This window comes from Rhinolophus hipposideros (assembly GCF_964194185.1).
Source record: "Rhinolophus hipposideros genome assembly, chromosome: 14".
Lineage (NCBI taxonomy): Eukaryota > Metazoa > Chordata > Mammalia > Chiroptera > Rhinolophidae > Rhinolophus > Rhinolophus hipposideros.
In genome coordinates, this window is record NC_138060.1 from 25,717,853 (window position 1) to 25,745,275 (window position 27,423).

A 27,423-nucleotide genomic window follows, 5' to 3' on the forward strand; every position below is an offset into this window, starting at 1 on the left:
TTCATTTTTCTTGACCGACGCCTCCCTGCCCCTCTCCTGACATGATTTTTAAACCCTTTAAGAAGTTGACTACAGGGCCCTCATTGAACCACAGGGTCCGTTTTCTGTTCCCTGACGGCCTCTCACAATAGAGAATAAGCATAAATATTTATTGAGCTTCTGTGTGCCTGGCACTGCTCTGCAAAGCTGGAAATACCAACATGAGTAAGATGCACATGTCCTCAAGGAAATAATTTTTTTTTTTAAAGTCACAGAGATAGACAACAATACTATGGTGTGAAGCTGTTGTAGAGGTTTGCTAGAGGAGGACTGAGGGTGCTTAGAAGTCGGGCTGAGGAATCCGAGAAGGCTTTTGTGAGGAGGTGTTCTTTATCCAAATCCTAAAGGATGAGCAGGAGTAGCCAGGGGAAGGGCCGGGAGGTGGGGTGCTATTGCAGACACTGGGAATGGCATGAGCAACGGGCTGTGGACAGCCACGCATGACCAACAAGCACTTCACCCGAGTTAGAGTGCGGAGCTGGAAGGTAAGAGGGGGCTGGAAGGGTAGGCAGGAAGCCGAGCGTGAGGGCTCCCAATTGTGGGCAATAGCAGGTTCAGCACACAGGCTTTGGAATTTAAAATACCCGGGGACCCATAGTGGCCTTGCTGCTGACGACGTAGTTGTGTAACCTTGGGTAAGGCGCTCTCTTTCCAAGCTTCAGTTTCTTTGTCTATAAAAAGGGGAGATAATAAGTCTACCTCCCAGGGTTGCTGTGAGAATTGAAAGAGATGATATGTGTTACTCACTTGGCACTGGTACATGGTAAACAATAAACTGTAGCAGATAATAGTGCCATGCTAAGAAGTTTGGACTTTATTTTGAAAATATGGTGGTGGAGAGTGGGGCAACGAAGGATTTTAAGCAGGGGGTGACATGTCCTCGCCTGTTTTAAATAACCGAGGTAGCATTGTGGTGGTTGTACTAGCCAGGGCAGGACCAGCAGGACACCGGTCAGGGCACGGTGGCCATGGTCTAGGTGACAGAGGAGGGAGGCCTGCACCAAGGCAGTGGCTGTGGGGAGAGAACGGGGTGGCTGGGTTTGTGACATAAAGGAAGTGGGATTTGCTGACTGGTAACTGAATGACCTTACACGGGGAGAGGAGGGAGACGGGAATCAGGATATGGGGAGTGGGGGGAGGAAGTGACTCCTCTGTGTGGAAATAATAAGAAAATTCTTTGGTGAGTGGTCCCTGGCTGATTCTCCCTGACCTTCTCTGAGATTTGATTGGGAAGTCCAAATGGGCTCTGTCCTCCAATTTCATTTACATGACGTGAAGTTCATGAACGCCTTCCTCCTTTCCTCTGCCTCCCAGTCTTCCCACCTTTCTCCAGTGTAAGTGAGGCCAGATTGTGTATTCAAGGGAGAATAAATAGGTGCTGCTTTGTTACCAGGTAGACAGTATGCATCTCCATGGTCTTGGCTGACGGGGTACCACCCTATTCACTCGGTGTCAGTCCAGCCCCAGAATAATCACCTTTGGGTGATTTATCTTCTTTCTTTGACCTTGTTCCTATTCGACAGTCTCTGTTTGAGTGTGCGGTGTAGAAAAGAAGTCCTCTTTCCTCCAGGAGTCTGTCCTTGCCTAGCAGGACGGTTCTTTTCTTGAGGTGACCTAAGGCCCCACCTCGCTTGTTACAAAAATGCTTTCGACATGGTTGCACTAGGGGCTCTCAGCGCTGCTCGGCGCTTCTCCTGTGTATGTGGGCAGCTCCCTTGCCCATCTTCTTGTCTTTCACATTTTCATGCCTCTCCTAGCTTCCTGACCTTGCCTTTGACTTCCCGGTCATCAGACCTTGATGTTGCCAGAACTCCTGAACACGGTTCCGTCCTCATCTTTTGAATTCTCCGCATATCTGCTATTGCTGATACTCCTTCAGGTATGAAAACCGTTCCTGCTTTGTACTATCCATCGGGCCATTTCCCCGTCAGTTTCCATTGTGGGCTCTTTTCCTCCTTTTCCTCTTAAATGCTAGTTTTCTCCAATGCTCTGCTTTCTACTCTGCTCTTCTCACCCACAGCTTCAACTCCCATTTATGTGCCTGCCAGTGACCGCTAATTTGTATCTTGAGCCTGGATTTCTCCTGAGTACCAGCCCTCGACCTCAGCAAGTTCAAAACTAAGCTCAGCATCTTCCCTCCAAACCTGTGGTTCTTTCTCTATTCTTTACTCTCACTCATTCCCGTTCTTCCATTTGGTCATTCAAAACAGAACCCTGGGAGTCATCTTGGACTTTTCCCTCTCATACCACCCTCCCCGCCCCCGCCAGCCCAGGTGGTCGTCAGAGCTCCACAGATCCTACTTCCTTCATATCTCCCGACACGTCTCCTCCATTTTCTCTCCCACTGCCTTAGTTCAGGCTCTTCCTGTCTGTATTCCTGCACAGCCTCCCACCTGGCAGGGACCAAAGCTTTTGTGCCATTGAATCCTGAAATACAGCATGGGGACTAGTACATAATCTGAATATTTACTGCAGGAATAACTAAATGGAAACCCCAGTGTCTTTGGCACATGTTTTGTTGATAATATTAGTTATACTTTTGAGTACCTCGTGTGTCAGATACATGCATTTTCTAATTGAATTCTCACAATAATTCTGTATGGTACATGGTTTCCCCACCTTACAGGTGGGGAAACAGGCTCAGAGAAGTTAAATGACTTGTCCGAGGTTGTGTGGCTAGAAGTGCTAGAGGTGGGATTTGAACTTGGGTCGCTCTGACTCATGAAGCTATGCCCCTCTATCTATTGTACTGCCTCCAGTGTATCAGATTGCTTTATTGTCCAGTTGGATAATTTTTTGGACTGAGATTTATGACCCTGTATTTACCTATGAAAGTTTTAATCTTGTTAAAATAGGTCTATCATTCCAGATGATCAGAATGATTTTTATTTTGATTTTTTTATACATCATATTGCCTATTCCTTCCTGCTTCATGTCATGTGTAGAGTTGATAAGCAGACATATTGTTATTCAAGTCACTGATAAAATATAATAAGAATACCTTGTTGGATATATTTGTTTGGTCTGTTTTCTTGCTATAAGCCCCTGACACAGGTTCAGCACACACGAAATACATAGTAAATATTGATGAATATTCATTAATATAGATAAATAAAATCCTCCCTATCCATGGGGGATATGTTCCGAGACCCCCAGTAGATGCCTGAAACTGTGGATAGTACCCTACCCTATATATATTGGTTTTTCCTATACATATGTACATACCTATGATCAAGTTTAATTTCTAAATGAGGCACAGCAAGAGATTAACAACAATAACTAATAATAAAATAGAACAATTATAACAATATACTGTACAATTTAACTTAAGTGAATGTGGTCCTTCTCTCAAAATATCTTATTGTGCTGTACTCACCCTTCTTGTGATGATGTGAGATGGTAAAACGCCTCCCTGGTGAGGTGAATGATGGGATGCAGGCTACTATTAGGCTACGCATTAGGCTCCTGACCTGCCTGCACATCGGAAGGAGGGTCATGTGCTTTGGCCAATCCTGGATCACTGAGTCATGAGCATGTTGACCGTTGGATGTCAGGAGCAGATGATGTCAATGGTTGAGGATCCTTGATAATTGAAGGGTGTTTTTGTTTTGTTTTTTTTTTGAATAGCAGGTGGGGAGCATGTACAGTGTGGATACGCTGGACACAGCAATGGTTCGTGACCAGGGCAGGACAGAGGTGGACAGTGCAAGGTTTCATCACATTGCTCAGAACAATGTACAATTTAAATCTTAGGAATTGTTCTGGAATTTTTCAATTAATGTTTTCAGACTGTGGTTGACTGTGGGTCACTGAAACTGCAAAAAGAGAAGCCGGATAAGGGGGGGACTACGGTAAAAATAAATTGGATGGGACCAAAGACTTAACCACTACTAGCTCCTTGCTTATTAATGTCAGTTCATTCCTTAACCAACGTCCTTTGAAGAAGATTATTTTACCAGTTCTTAATCCCTGTAATTATGTTAGTACTTAATTCCTATGTCTTCATCTTACCTGCTAGGATACCTGGAGCAGCCTTGTTAGATACCTTGCTCAGGTCCAAATATCCCCCGTCCTATGTCTGAGGTTCTTTTGTGCTCAAGGCAAAAATGCAGTCACTCTGTCATGACTTGTTCTTAAACCATAGAGGCCTTTGTGATTCCCCAGGACTGCTGCATACGGTTCCCCAGGTTTTATGTTGCACAAGAGGTCACATCTGAGGGGGTTCTGTTTAGGTCATAGGCATGATGGCTGGATCTTTGTAATGACAATTTTTTGACAGACAAGGGTAAAAATGTCTTGAGATAATCTAATCAATATATTGCTACAATTTTCTAACTGTACAAAGGTAACCGTGTTCACTGGAAGGGCCCACATGACACTTTTCCTGGGAGCAAAATCTCTGGTGAGTGGGCTACAGGAACCGTTCTCATTCTCACCTTTGGAAAACAAATATTTTGAAAATCTGAAATCAAGTGTTGGCTAGTTCTAATTTTTCAGCATCTCTCCCATTTTTCAGGACTCCTTGAAAGTCACCAGAAATGAAAACCAGAGAGACTTGCTTATTCGGAAGCAGGCCTTCATAATTTCACCGGCTTTTAGGAAACCATCACAGGTGTTAGTTGTTGTTTGACATAAGAGCTCCCTAGCAATTCTGTGGCTGTCCCTCATGTACAGAATGGAGTACAGTCACAAAAAAGCCAATGTGACACTGTTGACTGGAGGTAACAAAAAAGACTCAAAAGTAGTCATACTGTTCTCCATCATCCTTGTGTTGTCTGTTTTCTTCCAGATTTTCTCAGCTTCCACTCTCCGTTGTAGGCTTACTACACCCCACAATACTGGTATCTATCCAGTGCATCAATTCTCCAAACAGGCTGGGTGAGAGCAGAATGTATGTGAAGGTTAAAGTTATTACAACAGAAGGAAAACAATTAAACGAAAGAAAAGAAAAACAACTCCTGGGAGAATGCAGGTTACAGTTTGAAGACGATGGAGGTTACTGCTGGTTTTTTGATTGACCTCCTGAAGAAGCAAATAATGTCAGTTCTGTAGGGGTAGAAGTCGCTGACAGGGAGGTGAGGGGACGACTCGTCCGTAAAGCAGTTATTCTGCTGACTTATGTGACCAGCTGTTACCACCTAACAGCACAGTCACAAAAATGCCATTTTGGGTGATTTGGTATCTTGTGGGGACATCAATTTGGCTCAGGGGCATCTTGATTCTAATGCAATTTTTAAAAGGGACTGAGGCTTCTACCCTGTAGGGCACAGCAGGTGCCCTGCAGTGGTCCTGAGTTTTATTCTTCCAGTCAAGCCTAATCTGTCCTAAGTTTGGAACTCTTACTCTCCTCCCTTCCCCGCCCCCTTTTGGAAGAGAAGATTTTTTAAATCTCCCTCTTTAGCAGCCTTGCAAATTGTTTCCAAAACTCATAAAGTTGTAGCAGCATCTCTAGCTGACAGAATGTGTATTGGCTCCATATGCCAAAGGGGCCCTCTCCCCACTCCCAGCCATCTCTACCTCTTCACCCATCAGCAGCTAAAAACATATTCTGTGGTTTGGTGCTTATTTTAATGACTGCCAGAGCTCACAGCCCTGCAGCTGGAAAAATGAGAACAGAAGCTTGCTCTGTGTGCTCCCTTTTGGCCCAGAGAAGGTACATCAGGGCCAAATTGCGGTTATTCTGGCACTTCTGCTAAGTGAATGGCCCCACGTGGCCTCAGAGAAATTGAACACAGTGCTCCTAACCCCTTAGAAATTGTTCCTCTGGACATCCCCCTTAATGACATGTAGCGGGAGACCATCCGTTTCATTTTAATTAAACCTCTGCTGTGACTACAGTGAAGGGAGATGAGACTTAAATGACGTGTGTTTGTAGCAGAGGCAGTTTTCATAGCATGGAGAAGGACAGTCACATTAGTCAGGCACCAGTGTGTGTTGGGCGGGGGGGTAACAAGGAAAAGCAATAGCAGCTGCCATTTCTTGACTGCTGACTCCATCCAGGCACTGGAGCAGGTACATTACACCCTCTCATTCAGCCCTCCCCACAACCTCCTGGGTTGGGTGCAATTATCCTGATTTTACCGACAATGAAAGGGAGCCACAAGGTATGAAGTTACCTGCCCCAGGCTACTCAGCCAGTAAGAGGTGGAGCCGGAACTCAAACCTGGGTTTATCCGACTGAACACCAGGCTCCCAACTTCCTTAGCTTTTAGCATCCTTCCTCTGAACCATTAAAAACTCCCCTGCCCTCCCAAAGCAAAGAAAACAAAAACCCAACAACACACGCGGAAAAATTCTAGTGAGAGATTTTTTAGTAGTCAGGCTGGTCTGTTTTTCTGCCCTCCTGCCAAGGGTCTCGTTTCCCTGAAGACAGTTCGTTGTTGTTTTTTATTCTATGATGTTTGTTTTCTACCAATTTTACTTCTTCATTTCTAAAAATCCTATACTGGGTTAATATTTGTCGTGTCCAATCCTATTGGTCCCCCATGGAGGGAGAATGGTTGGGCAGACGCACTCCAGGAAGCACTTCTGCCTCAATTAATTTTATAAACAGCAGAGCCAAAGTACTTCCATTTCAGAATCTTTGATAAAATGCTAGAAAAATGTATGGAAATGATATTTCATATAAACTTCTTACTGAGTGCAATGAATGTCTTTTCACCAAAGCTAGGTTTAAGTAGGTCGTCTGTTAACTGTCGGATGAATACAGGAAGGTTCTTTGTAGGGTTGGTATAGCTCGAATATAGGGTTTTCTGTTCTACTCTTTTGTTCAGGTATAACATACATGTAGTAAAGTACACTCATCATACATATATAGCTCGTGGATTTTTTACATATGTACGTGCCTGTAACCATCATCCAGCTCCGGATATAGAGACTATTTCGGGTTCCCCAGGAGGCTTCCTCGTGCTCCTTCCCAGTCAATAGCCATGTCCTACCTATCCTGTAATTTCTATTCTAACTTCTGTCACGTTGGTTGGTTTTGCCTGGTGAACATAGCATAGGCTCGGCGTGTGCAGGCACTAAAATTGTATTAATATTTTACTTTGGAACAATTTTAAACTTACAGAAACCTTACAAGAATTGAGACAAAGACCTTCCAATGGAGAAGCCTCCATTCAGATGTTGTCCCGATAACATTCTTTACAGCAGAGCGCCAGCCTCGGATCAGGCGTGGCCTCTTCTCGTCTCTTTCACTCTGGAACAGTTCCTTTGTCTTCCCTTAACTTTTAAGACCTTGACACTTTTAAAGAGATAAACCGATGCCAGTCATTTTGTGGAATGTTTTTCAGTTTGGGTTTATCTGATGTTTCCTCCCGGTTTGCTCTGGGTCATGTGTTTCCAGCTGACTACCGGAGACATGTTCTTTTCAGTGTGTTCTGTTGGATAATAGCACACGACGTTTGTTTGTCCGACACATTACTGCTGGTGTTAACTTTGGTCCCTTCATTAAGATGGTGTCTGCCAGATTTTGTCACTGTACAGTCACTTTTTCTCTCCCTTGTAATTACTAGATTTTTTGTGGAGAGATACTTCGAGCGGTGAACTTGGGCTTTTAATTTATGTAACTATGGAAACACTTTCACGAAGAAAGATTGATTCGTTACTACTTCTGCATTTGGTTGAGTAAGGTTTCATTTGAATTGATTTGTATGTGCATGTTTTCTGCCCTTTAAGATCTTAGTCCTTAGAAAATAATGATAGGTTTAGAGACCTAAGTCACATGGTGTATCTCTGTATATTCTTCATGACTTCCTACTTCAGTCTCCATATTCCATAGTAACAAGCCTCGAGTTTTTCTCCCCATCACAGAAGCCTGCATTACTTCTTTCTCTTGTTTCTCCTGGGTTCCTAGAGTTCATCTTAAAAGGTTTCTAGAATCCATCTTAGTAACATTTGAGCCACTCTGCAAGGGACCAGGGTATACCTAGAGGAATATGAGCCAGGATCTGCATTGGTAGAATTTACAGTCAGGTTGGTGGAATGGAGGCAGGCAGAAAAGCAAAGAATTGAACAACAATACTAAATGTAGAGGTACCTTAAAGACAGAAGTGAGTAACTGTAGCTGACGAGAGGAGCAGAGAGTGAGAGGCCGCTCTGGAAGGCTTTCTAGAGAAGATCACCTCTGAGCTGGGTTTTGAAAAGTGCCAGGCAGCACAGGAGCTGGTGTGCCTTTTAGACAGAGGGAGCTGTGCGTTCAGGGTTGTGGTGGCAGGACAGCAAGTGTGTTAGAGGAGTACCAAGTTGCTGGATGTTTTTCAGCATCGAGTCAGAGGTGGGGTGTGGCAGGGCCACCAGGGTGGCACTAGAGAAGTTAGGGGGCATTTACAGGGGTCCAGGAGAAAGTAACGAAGGAAACCGTCAGACTTGTGGTAACATGCCTACTTAGGACGTGGAATGCCGCGTGTTATGAGCGTCAATAAATACCAGACGAGCTTCATTTTGTCTTAATAACGCTGACATACATGTGAGAGTGTTCTGTGTAGACTACATTTACTAGTTCATAAAGATGTCTTTGCAGTGGTGTAAGGTGCATATTACAGATCAGCAAGTGTGGCTTTGGAATCTGGTCTTGCAACCTGCTGCCCCCCCTGCAGTCCTTGCATATTTCTGCTGCCTTCTGATGGAAGATCGGCTAATCCAGGGATTAGCAAACTACCCCCTGCACGTCACACCCTGCCGGGGGCCTTTCTTGGTGCAGTCCATGAGCGAAGAATGTATTTTATATTTTTCAAGAGTTGTAAAAAGGACGAAGAAATATGACAGAAACTGTTTTGGTTTGCAGTGCTTAACATATTTACTATCTGGCCCTTTTCAGGAAAAGTCTGCCTCCCCCAGTCTCGCCTGACTGCCTGATACAGTAATCCTTTGTACAATATTATTTGGCGAATGATCATCTAATATATGCTGGAACACTTCTACTAACAGAAAATTCATTCTCTCCCTGGTCAATTTATTTCCTATTTGGACAATTCAGGTCATTGGTAATTTTTAAACTCTGCTGAAATTTGTCCCTTTATAGTATCCATCCATTGGCCCTTTGGGGGGGCAAGAGCTATTATTTCATGTCAACATTTACTGGGCTCCTAATGTTTTCTAGGCACCGTGGTAAGTGCTGAAAAAAGATGAATATGACATGATTCATTCATCACCTATCTCCCAGGTGTTATTTCCTGGCACTAAAGCAGTTGAGTTGCTTTCCTCTGTCTTCCTGCCATTGAGTTAGGACTTCTTTCTTTAATGATTTTACTTATTTGTTATCCCACATACACAAAATTCAAAGTGCAAAAGGGTCAGACGGTGAAACAAGTCCCTCCACGTCCGTCTCCTGACACCATAGCTCCTTTCCTGGGAAGCAACCACTAATACTCATTTTCATGTGGAGTTTTGACTTGAAAGAACAGCACAAACACAAAGTTTAGGTCCATTTGGAGAGAAACTTTGATAAGTAGTCATACAATGGAGTTTTCTTTTTTTAATCTCCTACTTGTTGCTGAGCATTGACTTAGTTTTATTTTCATAAAAGCTTGAAAAAAAAGAAAAAAAAAGCTTGAACTTTGCACCAAGTTTGGGTGGTAGACACAGCCCCAGAGAGTTCCTATTGCTTAACCACCCCCCTACTTTTTCGGTTTAATCTTGACCGGATGTTTTGGTTACTGTTGGCTTTCTTATACCGCTGGATTCTTGTTCATGAAAGTGTTGAATCCTCACCAAAGCCTTTCCTCTTTCACTGGAAGTGACACAATTCCATCTTGTGTAACTCGTGGGTTTCACATCCTGAATTTGATAGAAATAGTTTGAAATAAAATTGAGCCACACGTACAATGATGCCTGTGTCAGTTTCTTTTCATGAATGTGTCTGTGTGTAGCTTTGAAGGTTGATAGAAATAATCTTCTAGCTTTCTAAGCTAAGCAGAGGCCAGAAGTCTCACCTACACTGTCTAGGGTTATATAGGCAAGCCTTGATTTTCAGGGAGCAGGTAATGTCTGGATCTCGGTTAGTTACACATGCATCACTTTGCACCAAGGACTCACTTCCCAATCCCTCCAGAATTTCCTTCCGATCTTCACTTCTTGAATCTTCCCTTCCGGTTAGGGAAGATGGCGATATGACCTAGATGTGTCGGTTCCTACTTGATACATTTATACTTGAGTGTCCCGTTTAGATGTTTCTAGTGGATTCCTTATCACATGCTGCTGTTGCTTAAAATCTTCCCATTTTCTTAGCCTGTCAACCAGCGGTTCAGCAGCTCCACACCAACCGTATCCTCTTGTGAAATAGGCTCTTGGGTTCAGTTTGGAATTTCTCAAAGAGCAAATAAGTCAGGAAATGTTTGAACTATGCATCACTTATGCAAATGCCTTTCTTCCTGTGCCTCTCCTCTATCTTCTAAGTGGTCATCCCGAGGCACTTTTCCCCAGCGACTGAAGTGCTGGACCAAATAGAGCTTTCTCTTTTGTCTCTGGCACTGGTAAAATTCCACCTTGATGACGTCGGCAGAATGATGATGAAAACAAGTTCCCATTGAACTTGAAGAGTAAGTGGTGGATGACTAACGCGTGTAGGAGCCTGATGACCCATCACGTAGAGGATTTCAGATGAAATCCATTTGTACCACTGTCTGCTGCTGCGCTGATTTCCTTGCATTATGGATGAGTGTTCTGGCCACCGTCTTTTTCTTTTGACTGGATTGTAAAAGGTCAGTATGTAAATGTTTTTCAAAACAACTGATTATTCTGTAGCACATGTGGGGCTGATGAGCAATAGAAAGGTTCTGAGAAAGGGTGGCTGTGCTGCTTTTTTCAAGGCCTTACAGTGTAGTGATGAAAGTCAGGACTCGGAAGCCAGCAGGCCTGGGTTAGAGACTCGGCTCTTTCACTTCCTAACTGTGTGACTTTTGGCAAGTTGCTTAACCTCTCAGTGCTTCTGTTGTCTGTAAAGAAAGTATAACACAACAACTTTGGGGTTGTCACACATAATATGTAAACTATTTAGTGTAGTGCTTGGCACAGAATAAGCATTCAGTTAGAACACTGAACTACCGTGTTTCCCAGAAAATAAGGCCTAGCCGGACAGTCAGCCCTAATGCATCTTTTGGAGCAAAAATTAATATAAGACCCGGTCTTATTTTACTATAATATAAGACTAGGTCTTGTAATCTAATATAAAATTACATATAATATTATATAATATATAATACCGGGTCATCAGCAAAGGCATACATTTGGGCAGCTAGCAGGCTAAGGTAGCGATGGCACCTGACTCTCTGAGTCTCAAGGCCAATAAGGATTGTTTGTTTATTTAAACAAGGGAGTCAACCTGTGCAGACCAGTTCTGGTGGCAGTGTGACATCTTGTTTGGAGAAGAACAGACTGAAGGCAATGACCTGTAAACACAGTACTGCAGAAGTCCTGCAGAAGGAGCAGAGTGTGAGACGACTGGGGTGGGCGTGGGGGTGCTGACGTGTGGCAGTGGGAGTGAGGAGAAGGAAAGCCGACCTGGACAGAAGGAAGCGTGACATTGCATGAAGAGTTTGGCATTGGATTTGAATGCTGGTTCCCCAACTTAACTAACTATCCAACCTTCTGTAAACTTCTTACCTCTCTGAACCTCAGTTCCTTCCTCTCTGAAACTGCAACTGTTACTTCTTAAGGCAGTTGGGAGAAGTAACAGGTGCCTGGTCCTGGTCCATATTCAGTAACTTCATCTCATTCCAGAGGACTGTTTAAGATTGACCATCTAGCAATTAGTGATTTATTGGATGTGAGAGGCAGAAAAATTGAAGATGACTCAGGTTTCTACCTTGAATGTGTGGGGTTACTAAGTAAACTAGGACATACAGGAAAAGGGGCAGAATTTTGGGAAAAGGTATGTTCAGTTTCGGATTTGTCGAATTTAAGATATCTGAGAAATCCAAGTCCTGACTTTCAAAGACACTTAAATATGTGTTTGCAGGTTAGCGCTAGAAATACAGTCCTGGGATTCATTAGCATGTAGATAGAAATTGATATAGAAAATGAATACTTTTGCTTTGGGGAAAGCTTGTAGGCTAAGGAGAGGGCTGAGCATGAACACTTGCAAAAACCAACAGCAGGAAGAAAAAGCCAGCTGAGTTGTGGAGGAGAGAGGTAACTTTTAGGGTTGTCTGCCACCATTTGTCGTCACCCTCTTCAAACTTTGTTATTGCTTCAGGTCCGTGGATAGACATACCAGCCTGGTATACCGACTAGTGCTTTGTACTGCCCTTTGCGTGTCCTTTGTGCTGCTGGTTCTGTTTCTTCTTACCCGCTAATAGTGGACATTCTTAAGGACTCTGTTGGGCTCTGGCTTTTCTTTCTCTGAGGAACTTTAAGAACTGTCTGCTTTAGCAGTTATCCTGGTGTAAATGCTTCTGAAATTTCTGATCCACCTTCTGGAGCCAGCCCAGTTCCCTGGGCCAGCTTCACTCTACCCTGCCTTTGTCCTCCCTGAAAATCTCTTCAGTTTATCATTACTCTTCTGCCTCAGACTCTTCCTCTCAGGTGTCTTTCTTGCCATGGAGCGGCCATTCTCCTAGCCAGTCAGGTCTGGACATCCTTGGGGGCCTTTTCCTCTCTTTCGTTCCTTGAATCCACCAAGATGACCAAGTGGGAATACCTTTTCTCTTAAACTGTCTCCAGTGAGGATCTCTCTGTTTTCCTTCTGACCTCCTCAGCTCTAATCCAGGTCTTCATAAGTTTTTAGGCTGGTACCTACTTCCTTTGGAGCCGTTTTGCCACTGCAGAATTCTATCATATTCCCTGTTCCAAATTGGCTTCCCATTCCAGAATCCTTCAGCCTCACCTTTGAATCTTCTCTATCCGTATTCACTGTGTAACCTGCTCAACTTTGTGTTTCTTGCTCTTGCACAGTACCGACCCTCCAAGGACAGCTAGGCCCATGCTTCCCCGTTTCTGCCACATGGTTTCCCCACTCTTCTTGTTCCTTCCGCCTTCTGCTCATCTTCCCCCTCCACGCCCCTCCTTTTCAACATAACTCAGCGCCCAGCTGAGGCTTTCTCCCTGCTCTGCCCCACGTGCCTCTCCCACTTTTAGATTTAGCCCTTTTACATGATACTAACTTTGTGTTTTTCCATATCGTTACTATCAGTCCAAAGCTTCTGATCACTAATTCTAAAATCCAACAAGTTTGGAAAACTGAAAGCTATTTAATAAGCTTGGCACAAAACTTGAGTGAAACCTCTCTGAGTGGAAATGAACTGTCTTTTGAAAACATTTATCCCATCTACTGTGACTATTCCCACGTGCCACTGCAGAAATATGAATCTGTCTGGTCACAGGGCAATTGGACAGGATGGAAAGTGAAGGGACCTCAAGTTGTGCTTTTTGGAACTGCCGAGTTCCTCTACTACTGTGCTCCTCAGACTGGGATACAGGTACCCCTGAGAGAGTGCAGGGCACCGAGGGAATTCCAGTGTACACCTGCTCGGTTGCTGGAAGGGTCACATTTATTTGATGATTTGAGGGAGAAAATTAAATGTTAAAGAAAATATAGTAAAGTGCAGCATTTCCATGCATTTAAAGGACAAACGATGACATTTCAGAGAAATGCAGGTTCTGTGGTTTGGTGTGAAGAAACATTTTCCTTCTCGTAGCCGGGAGCTCAAGCACTGCCCTCATTCAGAACTCTGCATTGTTGTGTTTCTAACTGGCTGGGCTTTGTACTTGCAATCTTCTCTGAGACCACACAGGCTGGCAAAAGCTGCTGAGACTTTGTGTGGAAGAAGGAATAACACTAGCGCCATCAGTCAGACTGACTTGAACAAGAAAGGAAGATGCACAAAAGTGAGGGCCGCGAAGGGTTACTCAGGAAAGTCAGCTGTATCGTGAGGAGGCGAAACTTAACGAAGGGACATCACTCGGGCTGATTTCCAAAGTTGCGTCTTCAGGTCGCCCAGATACCTCTCATACTTTTTGTTTGTCAGTTTGGGTTTGCCCCCCCCCACCTCCCCCCAGTTTTATTGAGAAATAATTGACATACATTTTGACTGCGTAAGTTTAAGGCATACAGCATGGGGAAATGTTCACCACAATAGGTCTTGCTAACTTCCATCTTTACATATAAATACACTAAAAAGAAAAGGAAGGGCAAAAAGGAAAAATGTTTTTCTTGTGATGAGAACGCTTAGTATTTAACTCTCTTCACAGCTACGTGTCATACAGCAGTGCCAATTATAGTTGTCATGGTGGATATCACGTCCTAACCTTATAATTGGAGTGTGTACCTTTTGGTCGCCTTCCTCCAATTCCCCCTCCCTCCACTCTTCACTTCACCTCTGGGAAGAAGTCTGATCTCTTATTCCCTGAGTTTGGTGTGGTTTTTGTTGTTGTTCTTTAGATTCCACATATAAATGAGATCATACAGTATTTGGCTTTCTCTGATTTATCTCACTTAGCGTAATGCCTCGAAGGTCCATCCACGTTGTTGTAAATGGTAGGATTTTCTCATTTTTTGATGGCTGAGGAATATCCCATTGTATGTATATATACATCACAGATCCTTCATCCATTCATCTATCAGGGGACACTTAGGTTGTTTTTATGTCTCGGCTATTGTAAATAGTACTGCAGTGAACATGGGGGTGCAGATATCTTTTTGAGTTAATGTTTTCCTTTCCTTTGGATATATTCCCCGAAGTAGAATTGCTGGATTGTACAGTAGTTCTATTTTTAACTTTTTGAGGATCCTCTATACTGTTTTCCATAGTGGCTGTACCAGTTTACAGTCTCAGTAGTGATGCACGAGGGTTCCTTTTTCTCCACATCCTCACCAGCATTTGTTATCTCTTGTCCATTTGATGACGGCCATCCTAACAGGCATGAGGTGATATCTCATTGCATTTTTAATTTGCATCTCTCTGATGACTAGTGATGTTGAACATCTTTTCATGTACCTTTGGCCTTTCATATATCTTCTTTGGAGAAATGTCTATTCGGGTCCTTTGCTCATTTGCTTTTTTGCTATTGAGTTGTAAGAGTTCTTTATATATTTTGGATATTAACTCCTTATCAGATATATGGTTTGCAAATACTCTTTCCCATTCTGTAGGTTTTCTTTTCACTTTGTTGGTTGTTTCTTTTGCTGTGTAGAAGTTTGATATAGTCCCACTTGTTTATTTTTGATTTTGGTGCTTGTGCTTTAGGTCTCATATCCAAAATATCATTACCAAGACCCATGTCAAGGAGCTTTATTCTTATGTTTTCTTCTAAGAGTTTCATGGCTTCAGGTCTTACATGTAAGTCTTTAATCCATTTTGAGTTAATTTTTGTGAGTGTAAGATATGGGTCCACTTTCATTCTTTTACGTTAAATATCCAATTATATAATTATACCAGCAACATTTATTGAAAAGACTGCCTTTTCTCCATTGATATTCTTGGCTCCCTTGCCCAATATTAATTGACTCTATATGCTGGGATTTATTTCGGGGCTCTTGATTCTGTTCCATTGGTCTATTTGTCTGTTTTTAATGCCAATACCATACTGTTTTGATGACTTTGGCTTTATAGTGTAGCTTGAAATCAGGAAGTGTGATGCCTTCTGTTGTGTTCTTCTTTCTTAGGATTTCTTTCACGATTTGGGGTCTTGTGTGGTTCCATATCAATTTTAAGAGTGTTTGTTTTTTTCTGCCTTTGTAAAAAATGACATTGAAATCTTGTTAGGGACTACATTGAATTTATAGATGGCTTTTGGTAGTATTGATGATTTAACAGTATTAATTCTTCTAATCCACAAAAATGGACTACCTTTCCATTTATTTGTGTCACCTTTGATTTCTTTCATCACTGTCTTATGGCTTTCTGAGTAGAGATCTTTCCCCTCCTTAGTTATATTCCTCCTAAGTATTTTATTGCTTTTGATGCTAATGTAAGTAGGATTGATTTCATTTCTTTTCAGACAATTCATTGTTAATGTATAGAAACGCTACTGGTTTTTGCATGTTACTTTTGTATTATGCAACTTGGCTGATTTCGTTGATTAGAACCAACAGTTTTTGGTTGAGTCTTTAGGATTTTCTATATATAAAGTCATGGTATCTGCAGATAGAGACAATTTTACTCTTTCCTTTATGTCTGTTTGTTGTTTTAAGTAAACATTATTGCAAATGTTCTTTTTTTCACCATGTTTTGTGCTCTTTTGTTGTGTTCTGGTTTGTTTTTCAGTAGGCAATAGATAATGGCGGCAGCTACAGGGGATCCTGGAGTCTCCAAACTTCAGTTCGCCCCCTTTAACAGTGCCCTGGATGCTGGGTTCTGGCATGAGCTGACCCAGAAGAAGCTGAATGAATATCGGCTGGATGAAGCTCCCAAGGACATTAAGGGTTATTACTACAATGGTAGGCAATGTTAAACTCCATCTTCCGTCTTCCATCGTCTTCTATTATCTTCTGTGCCCTCCAGTATAGGGTCAGCTTTCCTTTAACAAGGGACACCCTTGTCTTCTATAATGATGGTCTTCACGGTTTCTGTTTTACTTCCTAACTTTTGACCCATATTCATTTTCACTTCTTTTACCCTGTTGTGGGGAAAAGAAACGGAGAAGTAAAACCCAAGTTATTAATCCAAAGAATTAATACTGGTTACTTAGTATTGATGGGGGAGGAGATTGGAAATATTTTTGTCCAATGAATTTTTTTTTTAAATGTTCTTGGCAAATTTCTCAAATTCACAGAGGCACTGTCATTTTCTGCTAAGTTCCTGTTTAGTTTGGATAACCAGGAATTGCATAGGGCTCTTTGGGCTCAACAAAGAGAACAAAATTATTTGCAAATGTATTTGTTATAAGTGCTGCTATTACTGACTTGCGATTGAAAATGTGATCATGATTCTGTGCAGGTGATTCTGCTGGGCTGCCAGCTCGCTTAACATTGGAGTTCAGTGCTTTTGACATGTGAGTATTTCTTGCCGCAAATCTGTAGTAAAGAACAATGTTTGCTTTTTGTAAGGAATGACCATTCTTAACCTCCCTTGTAGATGGACCACAGGGAAACTAGGGGAGCTCCTGGTGGATGGGCCCAGCTCCTCGTAGTTCACTTCATCCTCCATAACACAAAGACAAGTGCTGAATGCTTAGGACTATCTGATTTATTTTGTCAGCAGGTATTTGTCACAGCCTGTTTGAGGCCAAACACCATCTAGATTGATTGAGACTTAGATGGCATCTCTCCTGATTTTGATCATAGTTAATATTTTGTGATCCTTTATTGGTATCTCTTGACTTAGTCCTATGCACGGGCATCAAGGAATGTTTCTTAGGCTACTTCTGTGTCTGTGCAACCCTATCTGTGCAAGGCATGATGGGGTTATACAAAGTAATAAGACATAGACCCTCAAAGAATTTTTTTATCTGATTGGAGGCCATGGGGAGTTGCTGGAGAGAAAAAAGGCATTTATTGACTTAATTAGCGAGGCATTTTCACATACATAATCCTTTCAGACCTGCCAATCCTTTATCTCTCTTTCAGATGAAGGAACATGGGTCAAAAGGTAAAATGGCTTGCCCTATGTCACATGTGGCCTAATTTTAGGAAGCTAGGGTGAAAGAAAGGTAAAATGTATTTCTGAGGTTGCAGTCTGAGTAGCTGGGAGCATTTTGTTTACAGAAATAGAGAAACCAGGAGGGGGCTACAATTTCACGAGGAGGTGAGTTTGGTTTAGAACATGTTGGGTTTGAGGTGACAGCATCCAGTAGAAATGCACAGGAGCCACAGGAGTCAAGGAGGGAGGGTCAGACTACATTTGAGAGTCTTCATGTATAATAGAAAAGATCATGACGTTGTAAGAGAGGAAGAGACTCTCGTGTAAGAAGAACAAAGGACCAGAGCAGTGAGGGTAGCCCATTAGGGAGGGCAGGAAGATACAGAGGGAGTTGTCAGAGAGGAGGAAGAACCAGAAGAGTGTTAGAAAAACCAAAGAAAGAAATGTTTTCAGGAAGGAAAGAGATTCAAAAACAGAAGCAAGAAAGTCAGCGTTCAACGCAAGGGTCATTGGATTTGTGGCTTAGGGCTTTTGTGGTCCTCTCAAACTGAATTCTGCAGAAAAGGGTGGAACAGGAACTATGTCGGGAGTTGTAAGACAATTGCGTTGAAGAACGAAAGGCTCCAGACAGGTCAGCTGTTTTTGCGTTTTTGTACCTTGGCAGTGTCAAGATGAGGGATTTGGGGAGGGCAAAGAGGTCTTTGCAAGAACTGCCTGGTATTTGAAAGTGCCAGCAGTCAATGGTTAGGGTATTTCAAATAAAGAATCCCTAGAATTTTCTTTTTTTAATCTCTCCAAAAGTCAACACATATTATTCCTTTATCTCAATCAAATTGAAAAATTAAATTTCATAACATAGATGCAAAATAATGGTCATCTTTATATCTTTAAAAGGTGTGCGTTGGTGTTTCTTGTTCTCTTCAGAACTTTCTTCCTCCATAATGCCTGTGATTAGTTATCAAAACAAATTACATCCTAGTAATCTCTCTCCTGTTTTGGCAAAAGCTAGCTTACTTTTGGAGCAATTGCAAGATAATGAGGAAAAACAGACAGTGTACAAGTAATAAATTATCTGAAGATGATGAAGTGGGGAATATCAGCAGTGCAGTTTTAATGTAATCTGGAGAGTCTAACATTCATCACAAGCCAGCCTCGCTCCTATCTTTATTCTGAAGGTTATTTTTTTAAAAGATATTAATAGTTTTGTTCTTTGGAACAAGTATAGAAAAAAAATCAGTCCACAGAAGTTAGCCTTGATTTTATTACAAAATCCAAGCATCTTAAAATTCAGTGATCCAGAAATTTTAGTTGAAGGAGATAAGAAAATCTGTGATCCTGCACCTATGACTTTCACAGAAATTGCTTGATTTTTCTGGTCATATTTTTTCATTTAGCTACTGAATACTCACCATGTGTGGGACTCCATGGGACACAGTGGGGGACGTGAGCAAGAATAAAACATGGTCTCTGGTGTTGTGAAAATAGCCCTGGATTTGTATGTAGTTTGAAGACCTAGTATCTGATAATGGCTAACTAAACAAATTAACTAGAAGAAGTCCTTTTCTAACTCTCAGTTTCTAATTCCTTCTAGTTTTAATAGTCTGTGATTTTGAGTCCCTCTTTCTTAGGATGGTTGGTGCTATGGTTTAAATGTTTATGTTACCCCCAAATTCATATGTTGAAAACCCAATGGCCAAGGTTAATTTTAGGTTAATTTTAGGTGGTAGGGCCTTTGGGAGGTGATTAGATCATGAGTTCAGAGCTCTCACGAATGGGTCTAGTGCCTTTATAACAGAGGCCCCAGAGAACTAGCTTACTGCTTTTGCCATGTAAGGGGGCCACAGCGAGAAGTGCACAGTCTGCGACCGGAAGAGGGCATTCACCCAGAACCTGACATGCTAGTGCCTTGACCTTGGACTTCCAGCCCCAAGAACTATGAGAAATAGTTTTCTGTTGTGTATAAGCCACCCATTCTGTGGTATTTTGTTATAGCAGCCTGAACAGACCAATGCAATTTAATTAAAGCACTTGGAGTTCTTTATGTCCAAATTATTTTCATTATTATTGTTTGTTCTTTGTTTTTATTACTGTATACCTACGTGGGTTTGTAGGGAAATCTTCATGAATTTATTCATCAAACACTGCGTGCTTATTATGCGCAGAATGTGTATGTTAGGAATACAAAAATTTAGGAAACACAGAGCCATGGAGGAGCCTGGGACAGGGGTAGAAAACAAATATTTGCATTAGATTGTATTCCATGCCATAACAAATGTGGAGAGGTAATAGTTATTTTAGAAATACTTATTGTTTCCTCTGTGTCTAGATGATAGAATATACTAGGATTGGGCATACAGAGAGGAATAAGATGCAGTGGGAGAACTAACAATCCTAGTTCTCACTTAAGAGATGCCACAAGTATCTCGACTTTGCATAGCGCCAGATAAATGCCCCTTACTCTGAGTCCCTGGACGCCTCACAAACTTCTGCCCGAAGGTAGCAACACAGGATCCTGTTCTCTATGTTGTATTCGGTGAATTACCAGTCAAGTCGTATTTTATCGGACACCAATTGTCTTACATTGGAGAGCGTTGTCTTAGGATAGGATGCACTGCTGAACCAGACCCAAAATTGTAATGGCACAAACACAAAGGAAGTTCATTTCTTGCCCACTTCTCAGTCCAGGGCGGTGGTCCAGCCTTCTTCCCTCTTACGGCTCCATCATCCTGGGAGACGTGCCTTTGTGTGCTGCTGACAACTGAATTGTCACCTTCGGGTCACAGTAGATAGACAGGGAAAGAGAGCCAGGGTGAAAACAGGTGGGAGAAATGCACCCAATCTCTTAAAGGTCCTGTAGGGCACGGGCATGTATCCCTCCACTCAGATCCTGCTGGGGAAAGGAAACGGATCTGTATGTATTCTGTTTCTGTTTAAGAAGAGAAGAATAGATTTTGATGTACAATCTCCGTATAAATGTGCAACTGGTTAAAAGAAAAGTTTGTCTTTCCCTGGGCCTCTTTCCCTGGAGGAACATTTATCTTTTTAGTCATAGGAAATATTTTTCTTTTCTAAACCTCAAATTGTACTTAGAGAAATAGAAGGCAATAACTCTTGTCCTCAAAGAACTTAAAAAGTAGCCAAGGAAATAAGACTCAAATGCAGAATCATCTGTGCAGGGCATAGGCTATGTCTTACTCTCTGCTGTCTCTCTAGCACCTAACACAGATCTGACAGGTATTACATGCTCAGATAATTGTTGGATTCAGTTACAAGCAGTCTAAGTGCATGGCTGTCAAAACGGGATAGGGTCTGGTTGATGGAAAGACACCAGTGGACTGTGTTAGAGGATGTTATAAACACAAACTCAGATTATTGTGAAAGCAGGAGGTAGTGCTGCACGCCGCCAGACCGAGTCCCACTTCCCCGGGTCACCAAGTTTTCTGTGACCGTGCAGCGCTGAGTACATGGAGTAAGATTCCTACAGGTGTGAAAAGTGACTTCTGCCTTTCTTCTGGGGGATCTAGCCCGTCCTTTGACCAAGTGCAGATAACAGGTGCAAAGCAGTCCCCATACTTTGCTGAGTGACCACTGGGAGACTGAAGCGAAATGCAGGCCAAGCCTCCGCGGGTGACATCCGCACGCGGGCCTGGGCTGCAGACTTGGGCAGCATCCGTTCTTCGCCAGGTTAGTGTACACATCATTGCGGGCGCACTGCTGGCTTTGCTGCTCTCTGGGGAAGGTTTTTCCGTCCGATTTCTTAAGCAGCTTTATTGAGGTATACTAAAATTCCCTTTAAAAATGTATACTTCAGTGGTTTTTAGTATCTTCATAAGGTTGTGCAACCACCACCACTGTCTAATTCCAGAACATTTTCACCACCACCCCCAAAACCCTGTGCCCCTTAGCAGCCACTTCTTCATTGCTCCCGTCTCCCTCCCCACGACCCTAGGCAACCAGGAATCTTCTTTCTGTCTCTGTGGATTTGCCTATTCTGGAATGGAATGGTAGGAAACTAAACTAATAAATGTCCAGGAACAGAATTTGGACAAAATTATCTCGTTTCCAAGTCTAGGGCTCTTTCTACTCCTCATCTGAGCCACCTCTCGTGGAATAAGTGTAACGTAAACCTTGAGAAACTGGTAGAATTGCTTTCTCTCCCCTTTTAAATTTGTTTCCCTGGCCACCTCCCTTGGTGGAACTTGAGTCATGAAAAGTGCTTCTCCTTTGAAACTTAATCTTGCCCTCATTAATCAGCTTGAAGGAGAGCCTAGGAGCACAGCTGTCCTGGCAGTTGCTTGAATTCTCACGATGTAGTTTCCTCCAGTCTCAGAACAAGGCTTTGGCATGGTTTTCACACATCCAGGACTTCTGGACATTTAGGAAGGAGGATATCTTCCTCCTCTTGGGCTTGTATCAAAGTCAGATCATACATAGCATCCTTCCTTCTGTTTCAGAAGTAATCGCATAAGACCAAGTCTTATGAAAGTAGAGGGCCCAGTTTACCAACTACTCTGCTTCCTTCTTCTGTAGCATTGATCTCACCTCTTTGTGATTTTTTTTCCTCATCAAGACTTTCTTTGATAGCCTCATCTCACGTGGATGAAAAATATTCTTGTATTGGAGTAGAATGGTTACAAACAACCTATGATTGCTGACTCATCAACTCCCAAAGGAAGACTCTGGCCATTGAAAGTTCTTCTTCCCCCAAGACTTGGCATTTGAGCCTTTCAGACGGCATTTGGCAGAATTTTTGTCACTCATTGCACCCCTCCATGCCTGTTTTAGGCTTTGATCTTTTCTTGCAGCCCCTCTGAACCCAACTGTATGCAAACTTCGAATGAAGAGGTGCTGGGTCTTTTAAACCATACAGCTACCATCAGTACAATCAATAAAAATGCATTCTTTCTGCAGTAGTTATTAAGTGGCAATATTAGGATACTAATGAGGTGAGTATTTTCATTTAGCTTCTGTAACCTCTGAAACACAATCATTTCAGAGAAGAGACCAGATTTCTCCACATCAGAGTGTGTGTTCAGAATCAACTCATCTTCCCCACTCCTGATTTTGATTACCCTAAGACTGTGAGGACTTCAAGGGCAGTGTGCCGTACACAGGTGGCAGGATGGACTGGCAGGCAGGCCAGGTGACACATTTTGTCTGGACTCAGGCAGCCACTAGGGCTTTGCTCAGCAGCAGCTCTGCAGAGCTGTTCGGGCTGTGCTCGGGTGTGGGACTGCCAGGGGCACATCTTCCTTGCCCTCAGAGAGCTTCCTATCCAGTTGGGTGTACGTCACTGTCTGTCTTGAAAGCAGTCTAAAATATGATGCTCAGTTTTATGTATAAACTGTTACCAGAGACAATAAGGAGATGGCTTCCTGTAAAGGTGGGTTTGAAATAGGGCGCCGCAGCCTGGGAGAGCTTGATGGGGCGTCGGTAGCACAGCACCTTGGAGCCAACTAGTTCTGAGTTTAGATTCTAGCTCTGCCCATAGATTCTAGCTTTGCCCTTAAGTTAAGTAAGTTACTTAAGCCTTTAAATGGGGGAACAAGCTGTTACGAGAATTCAAACTTTGTACAGTACTTAGCACAGTAGAGTTCAGTGAATAATGTTTCCCTTTCAGGTTAAAGATGGGAAAGCATAAAAAATTTGAAAAGAACTTATATTTGGGGGGCAGTGGAAGAACAACATGCTGAGAGAATAGCGTAAGGGGACTATAGAGGCTTTGGGGGGCATACTGTTTTTATTTCTTAAGCAATGTTATTTATCTTTTTCCAAAGAAATGTACAATCGATCTTCTGTTTGCCCATACAGAGCACTGTCCTGTCTCCTACTGTTTGGCGCGTTTGTTTATCCCTCCCTGGCTCTCTGGGTCCCAGCAGTACCTGCTTAACCGTGTTTTTCTCCTACCCAGGAGTGCTCCCACCCCAGCCCATTGTTGCCCAGCTGTTGGAACTCTGTATAATACCAACACACTGGAGGCTTTCAAGGCTGCAGATAAGAAGCTACTTTTGGAACAAGCAGCAAATGAGGTTAGCTGGGAAAACATGAGGCATCCATCTTAGTTTCCGTGGTCCCGCAGGCATGGTGTTTCTGATCTGGTACACGAGTCTGTCATAAAAACTAGTATGTAGTCACTACTCAGAGATAGCTGTGGGCTTCCATGTGGGTGGGGAGGTCAGGGGAAAGACACTGAGGCTCTCACCTGGGTTTAGGCTGGAATTCATGGCAGCGCAGCGAGTGAAAAGCTTTGCTGCTGATCTCCAGTTAGCATTTGAAAGCAGCTTGACCTCTGTCTGAGAGTTGGTTCCTGTGTCTGAATGTGTTTGGGGCTCTATTCTTTGCGCCTCTGGAAGAGGTTTTCTAGTCCTAAGCACCCAAGTGCTATCGGAGATGATCATAAAGTCTCTACAGTATCCTCGGGGCTAAATGTAAACTACTCCATCTGATTTACAAGGCCCCTCATGGTCTGGCCTCGGTGGCCTTTCTGTCCGGTCACTCTGGCCCAATCACAGAAAACCACTTCTCATTCCTTCCTTCACCTACTTTTTGTTCTCGCCTCTGTCCTCAGGACACAAGGTTGTCTCTGCTTGGAATGTCTGTCCTTTCCGTCTTCACATCTGAGTTAGTGTGAGGAACTGAAATGGGGGGACAACTGATCCCAATCCCCTCTAATCCACTTAATCAAGTGGTCTTTACACTGATCTTAAAAAACAAGAGTCTGATTTCATGTGGCTGCCGTGATAAGAGAAGGAAGTCTCCTCCTTGGTCCTGAGGAAGGTGACCCTTCTGTCCCTCAGGATGGAAACAGGACGGACGCAGCTAACAACTCAGGTGACCATGGCTGTTCTCCTTGGCCTGCAGCTGGGCCGCTCCTGGGCTCCTGCTTCGGCTGCTCATTTAAAAGGCTGTCCCTAAAGAATTGAGTCAGGTCTTCATCCATGGTGGAAAACAGCAGGTTGCTCCCCACGGAATCCCCACCCTCACCCAAAGCTCAGCCTTTCCACAGTCTCCCTTCCTCCACTTATCAGAAGTGGGGGCCTGCTCCTCAGCAGCGCAGCTCCTCCACGGTTATTATTTCAGTAGCAGGATCTACTCTTTGCTTATTTCCCTTTTCTGCCCATGTATGGGTGAGTGGCTTTTAGTGGCACAACTGTTTGTCTTGCTTAGTGACACAACGTTTAGCAACTAATCTTAACTACTAAGACATCTGTGACCAGCAGCTGCTGGCCAGTACCAGCTTCTGCTTCCAATCCTAGTACTTGCTGAGTATTCATGAACTTGAACTTCATTCCCTTTCCTTCCTACCTCAAGGTGAGATCATCCCAAATCAGACTTGAAGAAGTCACCCAAACATGGTTCAAATCACTACCTCCCGAAAGCCCTGCCTGGCTCTTTTCCCTCCCGCCTCCAGGCGAGTTCAGTGTTCCTTTTGGGAATTCTACGTCCTCTGTCATAGCATGTCCCACCTGGTCGCTGGACTTGCACATTTATGTCTGTCTCTCATTAGACTGTAAGCTTCTTGAGGTTAGAGATTGTCTTTTATTTCTGTAACCCCAATGTGCCTGGTATCTGTGACAGGAAACAAGTAAATATTTATTGAAGGAAATAACGAAGGCATGAAAATGGCCTGGTTGCTGAGACTGTGAGAGGAGGCTCCTGGGTTCTCTCCCTTTTCTCAGCCTGTTAAGGGAGTGTGTCTGGTGGACAGGAGTGTGACTTGGGCAGGTGAGGTAACAACCCACTTCATTGCCTGGGATAAAGTAGGCCCTGATCTGTGCTTCGCTTGAGAGCGAGAAGCTCCGAGATGCCTGATAACCTTCCTGACGCTTTTCTTTCTTCTGGCAGATATGGGAATCCATAAAATCGGGTGCTGCTCTTGAAAACCCTGTCCTCCTGAACAAGTTCCTCCTCTTGACATTTGCAGTAAGTAAATGGACTGTCTGTCACAAGGAGATTGCTCAAATGCCCTGGGCAAGCTCAGGTGCCAGTATTAACACTTTGCTCTCCTCTCCCTGAAGGTTTTACCTTGTGTCATTCAAGTCATGGCTGTTAAAGAAATTCTCATTTGGTAGTAACCCAATAGTGCTAGCACTTCTTACCAGTGCAGCCTTAACTCATTCTGATCAATCGCGCTGCTAGAGTCGTCATACTCCTGGTGGCAGTTGCATGTTGATATAATACAGTCATCCACCTCTTGTCATCCAGGACGTGCTGAAGTCAGGTTCCGGGAGTAGTGGTTTGTGGTCAATGTTGTTAAATACAGTCCTGCAGAGCTCAGGTGCTGGGTCCATTGACATAAGGAAAAAGGGGTGTTTCTGGGAGCCCAACCATCCCCAAAGCTCTGCACTAGAAGAGATGACACTGCATAGCTTATTCACACAATTGTGTATTTTTAAGAAAGAAAATGTTTTGTATAAGTGATGTCTAATTAAAATGAACATGAAGGACAGCTTTGAAGAGGAAAAGAAATCACATTAGGTTAACAGCTGCTTTCTAGGGAAGGAGGGGAAAGAACCTGGTCTTAGTGATGGGGAAAGTGGTGAGGGTTGATTGTAGAGATACCATCTACCCTGACCCCCCATCTCCAAACACATGCGCATGTGCATTTGTGTGTCTACATATATACATATATACGTACAGGCATACCTTGGAAATACAGCAAGTTTGTTTCCAGACTCCTTCAATAAAGTGAGTATTGCAATAAAGCGAGTCAGAATCTTTTTGTTGGTGGAGGGTTTTGTTTTCACTTTGTAAAAAACGTTATATCTGTGAAGAGCACAATAAAGCAAAGTGCAATAAAAGTGCTGTATGTCTTATATATGTGTGTGTATATCTATATATCTACATACAAAAGTAATTTATCCTTTATAATAAAGCATGACTACATAATATTCTGTCGACTGTATATTCTATAGACTCGTACATCTAGGTTGTTTCCAATATTCACTTTTTTAAAAAGCTGCAGTGAACAACATTGGCCATACTCATTTTTTTCCTACTCTTCATTCTATTTCTTTAGAATAAATTCTTTGGAGGGGGCATATAAACATATTGATGTTGATATAAAATATGTTATTTTACCACAGCTTCATCAGCTTTGAATGTTAATCCTCTTTCCCACATTTTTCTTTCTTTCTTTCTTTTTTGTACGAAGTTATCAGTTTTGCCATTCTTTCTCCCCCACTAACTAATCCTTCATTTCCTCTGAATGCTGCCTCTCTGATTTACTGAGAGAATGATAGGAATCAAACTGGAGGCCATACCAAAGGGTGGCTATCGACAAGGAGCACATTTCATAACAAGTTGTACTGCTTTCTGTGTAATAGCGGGAGCATAGAAGAAATGTTATATTCTTCACGGGATTGCTTGGTGCAATTTGGCATTGAGAATTTGTAAAACTGAGTAATTTTGTAGGTTTGCTACTGGGATAGCTATAAGTAGTGCTAAGGATTTCTGGTTTTGTAATTTTAACATCAGTACATTTTCTATACCAAGAGTTCTAGTTAATGGAATCTAGATGACAATTTGCGTTTAAATAGGAAAGTAACATTAGTTCTTCTTATAGTTTTAAGTCGTTTCCCAGAGTCAGTATGTGTGTTGGCCTTGTTGCCCTTTTACTGAGTTTTCTTAGCCTGCCTTTAAAAAAATTAAAAGTCTGTGTCTTTTATAATCTTCAGAAACAAAGGGTTTATATTTAATTTAATCGAGGCCCTTAGTATCCTGAAAAGAATCCTAAGAAGTTCAAGCCTTTGGAGTTTTGAAGATGATCTGATAAAGCCCTTTAGAAATTCTCAAGCCCTTCATCTTGCATTGTTTAACCTTTCACTAAAGATCACTTATGACAAATCATTTAGTACAAAAAAGAGAA

The 27,423-nt window shown here is 42.7% G+C and overlaps 1 protein-coding gene across 14 annotated transcripts in view; it reads left to right on the forward strand.

Moving 5' to 3' along the window:
- Positions 1–27,423, forward strand: part of ATG7 (autophagy related 7) — a 220,902-nt gene that overhangs the window by 1,554 nt on the left and 191,925 nt on the right. For 5 of the 14 annotated variants that reach the window (XM_081072637.1, XM_081072635.1, XM_081072641.1 and 2 more), the window contains 4 exons: positions 16,242–16,414; positions 16,914–16,968; positions 23,467–23,584; positions 25,401–25,478. In XM_081072637.1, coding sequence (XP_080928763.1) covers positions 16,255–16,414; positions 16,914–16,968; positions 23,467–23,584; positions 25,401–25,478 — 411 coding nt within the window. In that variant the 5' untranslated portion in view covers positions 16,242–16,254. Of the gene's footprint in view, positions 1–392; positions 525–1,796; positions 1,919–10,540; positions 10,740–16,241; positions 16,415–16,913; positions 16,969–23,466; positions 23,585–25,400; positions 25,479–27,423 lie in introns of those variants that run through there. The other 9 variants (XM_081072631.1, XM_081072636.1, XM_081072643.1 and 6 more) reach the window with 6 other exon arrangements.